At 33.1% G+C, this 10,354-nt stretch overlaps 1 protein-coding gene across 1 annotated transcript; it reads left to right on the top strand.

Moving 5' to 3' along the window:
* Positions 1-3,699: 3,699 nt before the first annotated feature.
* On the top strand, positions 3,700-6,002 carry LOC123677400 (POU domain protein CF1A). Its single transcript, XM_045613893.1, has one exon. The coding sequence runs from the start codon at positions 3,985-3,987 to the stop codon at positions 5,200-5,202; it is 1,218 nt and encodes a 405-aa protein (XP_045469849.1). The 5' UTR covers positions 3,700-3,984; the 3' UTR covers positions 5,203-6,002.
* Positions 6,003-10,354: the final 4,352 nt, after the last annotated feature.

Genomic DNA, 10,354 nt, shown 5'->3' with positions numbered 1-10,354 from the left:
AAAATGGAAAATCCAGGAAACCATCAGGTAGGACCTGCTCATCTTGGAGAGATCCTAATGAAACAATCTATTTACTTTTCTACAGTTTTATGATGTTGTCATCATGGTAAAACCCAAAACTGCTAACAAGCAGATATTGAGACAAATGAAACGGTAAATCTTCAGTTCAATGATCAGTGAGTACCTACAATTATAGACAGTGTAAATATTGTGAATAGATAAGGTACGGAATCTTAGATTTATTATTTCCATAAGTATACCTCTCTTGAAGAAGAATAAAATATGGATATCTCATGAAATACTATGAACTGTATAGTATGTCAGTAATATTAAAAAAACTCAAGAGAGAAACGATATAAATGAAAAACCAACAAAAAAGTTGGAGCAAGCAACTTTCACAAAAATATTTAAATAACCTATTGAAATAAAGAGATTCAAAATTTTCTTACAGAAAAAAAGAGAAAGAATGAAAAATTACTGTTTCGATAGGAAAAATTGAAAAAGTTAAAAGTAAAATTTGAATATTTTCAAATTAGATATTGAATTCGAAAATGTAATAATAAAAGCATCTGATTCCAATACTTTCGTACAAGACTCTACCTATATCTTTCAAAAAGAAAACATTATGATGAAGCTTCAGAAATTAATGGATATAACGATTTCTTGTATAGCTTTCGGAATTTCTTGATTATGTCCATCTTCCTCAATTTCTTACTTGTCGCAATGATGAGTTTCATTCATAAATATAACCGGAAATTGACAATTTCGTAGATGTCGCTACAAATACGCTTCAAGTAGTTCATTTTACATTACTCTCCATTGATTAACTGTAAAAGACTGGTGATGAGCATGATTTCTAATTCAATATCGTTACTGATTTCCGTTTTCAATTATCACTACCTTGTTTACTACGTTCGATTATGATAAAAATTCGCCACCATGCTAGAATTTTAAGTGAATTTTTCTATTGATTATTCATGGAACCACTAGATTGCAATAAAGCGTTGTACAATCACATAGGTGAACGTTTGAATTTCATAAACAATGTTTTGACTATATCAAAGAACCTTCTCAGGAATAATAATTATCAGCAATATTCAATATTACATAATGAAGAATAACTATTTTGAATTTCCGACCAAAAATTTAATTTTTCACTATTTTTACAAAAATGTCTAATTTACGGACTTTGCGACTTGAAAACAGAATTGGCAGATTTTTTTGAATCAACTCATTAATTATTATTGATCTTTCTTGAAACATCATCATATGAAGGTCACAGAAACAAAGAACATCCGTACTAATTATTACAATCACTTCGTTAGTTTTTGGAATATCTGAATTTTTTTTACCAGTACTTAGGTACGTATCTATAATAGAATATCTAAAACTAACAAATTTCACGGTAATTTACAAACAGAAAAATGTGAATTGACATTTTAAAAGGTTAGTTGAATACATCTTAAAATTTAAATCATTTTTTCTCCGATTGACAGCAAATATTATTTTTGTAGATATATATCAATCTACAAAGTGAGTATTACTTTTTCTGCCTAAGCAGCAGAGTAACGACAGCAAAATAATTATTCTGAATGAGAATAAAACATTCGACATTTTCTGGCAATCAATATTTTTTGCCACCTCCCTTATTTTTGGAGGAATAAGTACTTCTAAGTCGCTATCACTATCCATAATATAAATATATCCGATTTTTTTTCCAAAAGACTGTCAGATACATATTTCATAACATGTCAAACTATAATTATTATTGACATATATATTTCCATAGGAATCAACCATTTCAACAATTGCGATTTGTGTCAATTTTCGTTTAATTTATCACTACAGGAAAAATTAAAAAAATGTGAGAATTACAATAATTTGCGAATACAATATCTAACATATATCATCATAAACAATCGAAGAAAAAAGTATATGTTCAACTCGGCAGCAAAGTAAATTGACTGCCTTGGCTTAATTCCTAGACCTAGTCAATTTACCACTTTGCTGCCTAGTAAAACAAATAACTATTTCAATATCGCATGAGAAAGTTTCAATAATTGACTTATTCATTAATTAATAAAAAATACCTGTACCTAATGCAATTATTATTATGACAGTTAAATCTTAGCTACTAACAATTACTTACAGTTTTTTTAAATTGAACATAGTAAAAGTTGATGTGTATAAACCTACTATTTTCTATAGGTAGACCTATTTGCATAATGTCAGATACATAATTACTTTCGGAAATATTACTTCTTACTATTTCTAATTGTTTTTGTGAAATGCTCAATTAGAATATTCATTTATTTGATTTTCCGGTCTTTATTTAACGGAAATTGATCTAGATATTTTTAAAGAAAACAAAGTTTAATTTCCGATTTATTTTTCAATTTTTTTTATTGAACGTCAATTGTTTCGTTACAACGAAACAAACCTTTAACAACCTACATATAAATTTTGCGCATACATCAACAAACAAATTTATTCGAAATACCTAATCGAGGGGTTGTAATAAATTCAAAGCCACTTAGTCAATATAAATATAACATTACACTTAATAACATATCAAGTGCCGACTGCACGTATATAACTTCTTTGTGATTCAAATTCCAGCAACAAGTTGATAAATATTCCAAAGCAGTATCAAGTATGATAATTTTCGTGAATATTGTTTCACCCCTTGACCTAACCTACTTTACGCCAGGGATGAGTCGATTTTATTCCTAACCTAACACTACCCCAATGAAGGAAAAGTCGTCATCAATGCTCATCTTATACATATGTATTAGATGTAAACGTTCAATACCTACCCTATTGTGGTGCAAATTTTATGTAGATTCCTCTGATGCCACGGACAATATAATCAAGAAGTCAGTGGTTTGCGGTCGGTCTGGCACCTTTTGGCCGATTGAAAAATCGGCAACAGGTGATTTTTTGACACCTTGAATATTACACTTCAGACTCGATTAAATCCAACTTTAAAATTTAGACACAAATCGATATTTTAGAAGTTGGTTCTTTTCTTCTTTCATTCGGCCATAAAAGATTTGAAAGTAACTAACAAAAATCGAATGTATTATCAATAGCTATTCGAAGTTCGAATGATCATTCCATAAAATTTTATTTGATTTAAAATTTTTTTTTTTAATTTTATATTATTGTTTTCATTTATTGTCAAATTCCGAATGAATATACGAGATGAAAGATTAAGTTATTTCTGTTAATCAATATTTTTTGTTAATGAATTCTTAGTTTTTTTCTTTAATTAGCATATAAATCAAATAATAACTCAGTTAACTTGTGTTGGTGACTTTTGATATTTATGTATAACCTAAAATTGCGAAATACCTCGATCAGTCCGAAGATAAGTTTCAGTGGCAAAAATAAGATTATCGTGTCCCCAAACCGGACTGAACAATCCTTTCATCCGACGGAAATGTCAGAGAACGTCGTGTGTGTGTCCTGTACGGTCTGTTGCCTAGCTACCGTATCCTTCGAAGTGTAAACACTTCCCCGTTTGAGTGGGGAGAATCGTGGGGCGGTCGCAAACATCGAACGCCCAACCAGAACTCCTCGTGCGGTGACGTCACCGACGAAGCACAACTTAGACTTCGTCAATGACGCGCGCATCGTACTTCAATCAAAGGGGAAACGGTGGTGGGGGAATTCGTTCTCGGATTGTGTTGGGAAATAGAGATTCCAGACAGTAGTGCAAACAGCGTCGTCGTGAGTGTAGTTGATATGCATAACGCATGAGTATCAGAATAATAGTGATATAAATGACAGTTCGGCGACGTTTCTGTTCCTATAGAAAACCGTGGTAATGTACAGTCGTCAAAACAAGACGACTGTAACTATTTTGAGGTGAAGTTAATATAAACCGTCAAAGTGTTTCGTTTCGGTGACAGATACCAGTGGTACAAAGTGTACGAACACGAGGACAGTGTGGATTCATCGCCTGGTCGGCCCCTACCGGGGATGGCAGCCACCACATATCTTCCGGCAAGTAGTGCTGTGTCCGAATTAGACGGTAGCGTTGTCGGTATGAATATTGTCGGTGGCTATCACTCAAGTGCGTCGCCTAGATCAGCGGCGGACGCCAGTGAAATGAAGTACCTGCCTCAACACCATCACAACCACCATCACCATATGACTAGTTCGCCTTCTCCAGGAAGTCATGCGGCGATTTCGTTGTCGGCGGCGAACCCTTGGGTCAGTAGCCTTCAACCTGGATCTGACCCTTGGGCAGCTTCCATGGCGGGAATGCACCACGCTCATCACCACCACCCACACCAAGATGTAAAACCCTTAACCCAGCAAGCCGACATGATGCACCATAGGCAGCAACAACAACAATCCATGGGATCTCCACATTGGCATGCACCAGTCTCTTCAGCTCATTATAACCCAGGAGGTGCAGGTTCACCTCTTCAACAATACCATGCAGCTATGAACGGTATGCTGGCGCATCACCAATCACCCCAATTACATCATCCCCTTCATAGAGACATGCAAAGTCCGCATCAGCCCCATCATCAAGACCGTGATGTTAGTGGTGGTGAAGACGAAACTCCGACTAGTGATGATCTTGAAGCCTTCGCTAAGCAATTTAAACAAAGACGTATTAAGTTAGGTTTTACGCAAGCGGATGTTGGTTTGGCGTTAGGCACCTTGTATGGAAACGTTTTCTCCCAAACTACGATATGTAGGTTTGAAGCCTTACAACTGAGCTTCAAGAACATGTGCAAATTGAAACCGCTGCTGCAGAAATGGTTGGAAGAGGCTGATTCGACGACGGGGTCTCCGACATCCATCGATAAAATTGCAGCGCAAGGTAGAAAAAGGAAAAAACGCACTAGTATCGAAGTCTCGGTGAAAGGTGCTTTGGAACAACATTTCCACAAACAACCTAAGCCCTCTGCTCAAGAAATTTCCTCGTTAGCTGATAGCCTGCAGTTGGAGAAAGAAGTTGTGAGGGTCTGGTTTTGCAACCGGCGACAAAAAGAGAAGAGAATGACACCACCAAACACGTTAGGTGGTGAAATGATGGAAGGCATGCCTCCGGGTGGACACATGCACCCTGGTTATGGCCATCACCCGGACATGCATGGGTCGCCCATGGGACAGCATTCGCATTCTCACAGCCCTCCAATTTTATCTCCCCAAGGAATGGGCCATCAGCTGACGGCCCACTAGCACACAAACCACTGGGCCTCCATTCTCCAACGTAGCGAGAACGGATAAAATGCCAAAAACTCGATCCAAGTGCGCATAAAAGTCACTTAAACGTCTTCCGACGGACTCTGTTTTAATGCTACCTCAACAATTTGAACAAACGCCGCGCAAGGAGGTTCTAGTGGTTTACATTAGTTAAGGACTGAAATAAATTAAAGACTTTGTTTAATCACTGATTGTGGCACAAGTGCATTTGATACTCGAGTCAAGGCAAGTCTTTGGGTAAGACGTTGATTAGATTAGCTGAAACTTTTCCATTGATTTTTCGGACTGTTGTAGTCTCTTTTGAGCATTTACTTAAATATACCGTCTTTTTTGCACTTCATTAGCTTTTCAGCTCATATTGAGTTGGTCATCTCGAAATAATAGTTTTTTTAGAATGTCTATCATTTGATATTTGTGTTACAATCAGAAGGAGTGAGTTATCTGTCGTTCAGCACCCTTCACGTACAGAACTCAAGACTCCCTAGTCGTACATAATTGTAAATTAGATGTAAATAAGAAGAGTGATAATATGCTGTTAAAGCAAGTGTAATATATTGATATTTTAGATGCATACATTTGTAAATTAAATTCGAACACAGAGACTGTCGTCGGTTGATATCAGTTTTTACAATTCGAGTTAGAATTTTGATGTAAATATTATATAATGTCTGTTTTTGATAACAGATTTATTCGTTATTTATTATTCTGACTGTTTGGATGAGGTTACCTAAGTCAAAATCTTGTAAATGTTTAATTGATTAAATTTCAACATTTTTAATTACGTTTTTGAATACACCTTCCGATCATACTGAAAATCGACATTGATATTGATTGATTGCAGTATCAATGATAATAAAAATTTTATAATAATCAATACTGAAAGAAGTTTTAAAACACGAAAACTGGATATTTTCATCATTCTGTTTTGAAAGCAGTTATCTACAACTATTATGAGCATTTTACTCTGCTTCAACGAAAAAACCAAATGTTAAATTCAAAATGAAATTCTATAAAGCACATTCAATTTCATTTGAAACAATGTACATTATAAGTCTTAAATTATTAATAATGGGATTTTATTCTTCTTTAAATATTTTAAAACAGAAATATCCACTTATTATTATGAAGCGTATCAGATCAAATCAATGATGAATCTACAGCAATTTTCAGTGATTTTAACTTAATGTCTCATTCATCATTCGGAACATTTCCAGTAAAATTCTGACATAATAGTTATTAAAATTAACATCAATGTAGAAAATTTTTGAGTTCGAACGGTTAAACTTGAAATCGGCGACAGCCTCTACTTGTAAATATATGTCAAAGATGACTGCCTAAGGCAGCCATACGTGATTTTTACTTAAAGAAAACTTATTTCCGGATCAGTAAGAAACCAAGAAAATTACACTGTATGGTGGATATTGTAAAATTGTCGTATATATAAATATATATTATATATTTGAATGAAACATACACAAAATTGTTTACGTTGAGATATATTTTTTTTATTAGTGACGTGATTATTGACACTTATGTGACTTTTGTTAATTTCGATTAATTCATATTGGAATGATGGAGTAACCGTACTATCTAATGAAAAATTATTTTCATGATTTTTGTTAATAAATTGAAGTGTACATATTTATTATTATTATTATTATAATATTATATATCGTTGTACGGTGTGACAAAAATTAAATTGAAAATGTTTTTAAAATTTGCTTGTGTTATTTGAAACCTGAATAAAAAAGTTCATCATTGAACATGTTTAGGTGAAATGAAATTCAATTGACTCAAAATTGAAGTGAAAAACATTCAGAAAAAAAATCTCAATAAAAACATGAACAGATTCAATTTGTAGCTGTACCTACAAAATGATTCAAAGGAGATGTTCAAAAAAAACAAAACAAAATATGTTCACAATTCCGAACATAATATATCTACAATTCTAATAATAATACCTATATAATTTTTTTATTTCACTGAAATCAATTAAGTATATTAGATGCAATCTTTACACTACCTGAAATATGATGGTAATCCTGAAGTCATTGAATTCAATATAAAAATTCTTGATAGTGGCGTCTTTTTCAAGAAAAAATATTTTACGTATGAAACATTCATCTGATATGAACAAAAATAAACATGGAACAGTGGATATTTTTCAAGTTGAAACTACAAAAATTAAGGAGAATAACATATAATTATATACTTCAGGTGTTGCTCAAATGCAATTACTTATTGAATTATTCATAATATTCAGTGGGTAAACAAATAATACAATAATTATTCAACCTTTTACTTGATTAAACTGTAGTTTGGGTCTTACGATTTTAAAAATTGAAGAATATACATTGTGATTATCACAAAATTTATTCCAATGAACTTCTATGATTTTCAGTTGAATTCTGATAAGATCCAGATAACATAACAGGACTCGCCTCAAACGTATATTCAAAAAACCTTGTACCTGAAACTTAGGAAGTGGAATGAATTGAAAATAGTTTTCATTCAAGGAATATAATCTATTTCAAATTCTGAAATCATTCTTGACTTAGTTGGTTTGCCAGGAGACATAATATTTTCTTCAAAATGTAACAATTTAGGAAATTTGACTTTCTGTTAAAAAAAAAACGAAAAAAGCTTGAAATGGTTCTTCTATAAATGGACGCAAAATCTCATTACGATAGAATACTTAACGAAATAAATATTGGGTATTTATTTTCCAATATTCTCCTCGATTTTTCAAAGATTTCTGTGGTGGTGAAATCAGAAAAACGTCGATTTTGTGGTCTATGGTTTTGATTACGCGATCAACATTGGTTTGAATGGTCAGACTACATCCAAATGCAAAATTTTCATCTTGATCAAATATGATTTGAAACTAACAGGAACACAGAATTTCGAACGGCCATATTTACGGAACCCTAGTCCGATTTTGACCATTATCGAACTTGACTGCGTCATTCCAAATCGGAACCTACTGTGAAAATTTCAAATTTCTAGGTCGTTACGATGAAAATTATCTTTATCGGAATAAATAAATTTTCGGAAGAAATGAAATTGAAAAGTAAAATTAGTCATTTTATTTTGAGGGTGAATTGGATAAAAAAAGATAGAGGAGCAACACACCATAATCTTCGACACATCTTCACCAAAACATATATTGAATTCTGAAAAAACGTTTTGTCGTTTTCTACCACCTTTGTCATATCTACTTAATTTCCTCAAATGTAAAAAGGCAACCTTCCAAAATACTGGATATGCCTTGACGACGCATTTTTCCAGTGATGTAACCATGCAATTTCGACACATTCGTGAAGCGTTATCCACTTATCTCTTGGTGAAGGACCAACATGTTCGAGGTCTTCTTTAAGAGGGTCTGTTCCGAAATAATCTAAACTACGATCGAAGTACACGGTCATATTATCACGATGTAGTGTTCGTAATCAGATGTTTCGGTATTTTTATGCTGCATTAAAACTGACAGATGGACAGGTGTACCCCCGGTTCACCTTTATGGGTTCGGTTACCTAGCCCTAACGTAGACATGCGAAAGCTTTCTTGAAAAGCGAAATGAACTTTGGGTGTCTGAGGTTCTATCGGATGGTAACTGTTTGCTACCTGATGGATCGGGCAGTATTTACAAACAGATTATTATTTATTCAAAAATGCACAGTCAAGTTGATAATTTTCCGATTTTATACCCTTCTCGGAAACTATAATAATTATTTACATTAATTCATTTTCCAGAAACTCAGAAAAATATTATATACAGGGTGTTTCAAATTAAGTCGGCACCATTGCTAACTCCGTTATTATTAATGCTACGATGTGGGCAAACTAGTAGCATTTTTAGTGGTCTTCTCGATGCCGAAAACAAACAAAAAATTGACAGTCGCGTTGTCATAATATTTCATAAAATGATATTTTTTTCAATGGAACACCCTATATTTTTTCATGCATTTCGATTCGTAATAACATTCTCAACAACAAAGCTCATATCACTTTTCTTCCTGAAGTGGAAAATGAGCGACTTATTTTGAAATATTTATTTCATTCACTAGTACAAAAAATGTATTTGTTTTGGTGAATAAACCTCATGATTCTCTAAACAACCATTTTTTTGTACTTATACGAATGACAATATTTTGTTAATATTAGCAAAATAAGACAGTAAAACGAAAAAAGTGCGCTGGGTTGTGAACTCGTGAAACCCGTGATCATCATGTAGCACCACTCAATCGACACCACTAAGCTATTTGATATTAATAGACAAAACGATAATTTCCATCTTAAAGCCATTTCGCTAGCCGCATTCATTTTGTGAATCAATAGTGTCAATAGAAGGGCCCAAATATGTGTTCAACAAGAAGACAGTGTTTTTGACCATTTACTCGATATTTTATAGTGCTTTATCAAATCAGTTTGTTATAAATGTTTCCTATTGATACAAATCTTATCTTCACCTTTACGAAAAAAAAATATAGGGTGTTCCATTGAAAAAAATATTATTTTATGAAATATTATGACAACGCGACTGTCAATTTTGTTTTTGTTTTCGGCATCGAGAAGACCACTAAAAATGCTACTAGTTTGCCCATTTAACCGACATCGTATAGCATTAATACTAATGGAGTTAGCAATGGTGCCGGCTTAATTTGCAACACCACGGGCGTAGCCAGGTTTCAGTTTCGGGGGGGGTTTTACATATTATAAAAAAAAATCTTATGTTTTTCTTTTTAAATATATCAGCTTTAAAAGAGCCAAACCATTCAGTCTATTTTCACTAGTTTTATTTTTCAAGTATGTTTTGAGAAAAAAAGCATTTTCAAAATCACTTTTTGAAATTTAGTTTATTTCTTCACATCGATTCCTATAAATATATTTAGGAAAAAAATACCGTCGTAGTATTTATACAACAGAGTACTCAAATTCAAATTTATGAGTAGAAAGTTTATATGCAAAAAACCGGTAAAAAATGATAGTTATCACCTTTTTTGCATTTTTTTCAATGTTTTATCATGAAATTTTGGTGGCAAACTTCAGCTTTGAATTCTGTACCCCAGAAACAGAGATAATAAATCGAAGAAATTAAAACTACCCCATCAACTGAGTTTCAGCAGAG

This window comes from Harmonia axyridis, chromosome 4 (assembly GCF_914767665.1).
Source record: "Harmonia axyridis chromosome 4, icHarAxyr1.1, whole genome shotgun sequence".
In the NCBI taxonomy this organism is placed as follows: Eukaryota; Metazoa; Arthropoda; class Insecta; order Coleoptera; family Coccinellidae; genus Harmonia; species Harmonia axyridis.
This window is presented reverse-complemented; position numbering and strand designations above follow the sequence as displayed.

Bases quoted from the DNA above. Each gene is read 5' to 3' on its own strand.
- LOC123677400 (XM_045613893.1), top strand. From the start codon at position 3,985: ATGGCAGCCACCACATATCTTCCGGCAAGTAGTGCTGTGTCCGAATTA.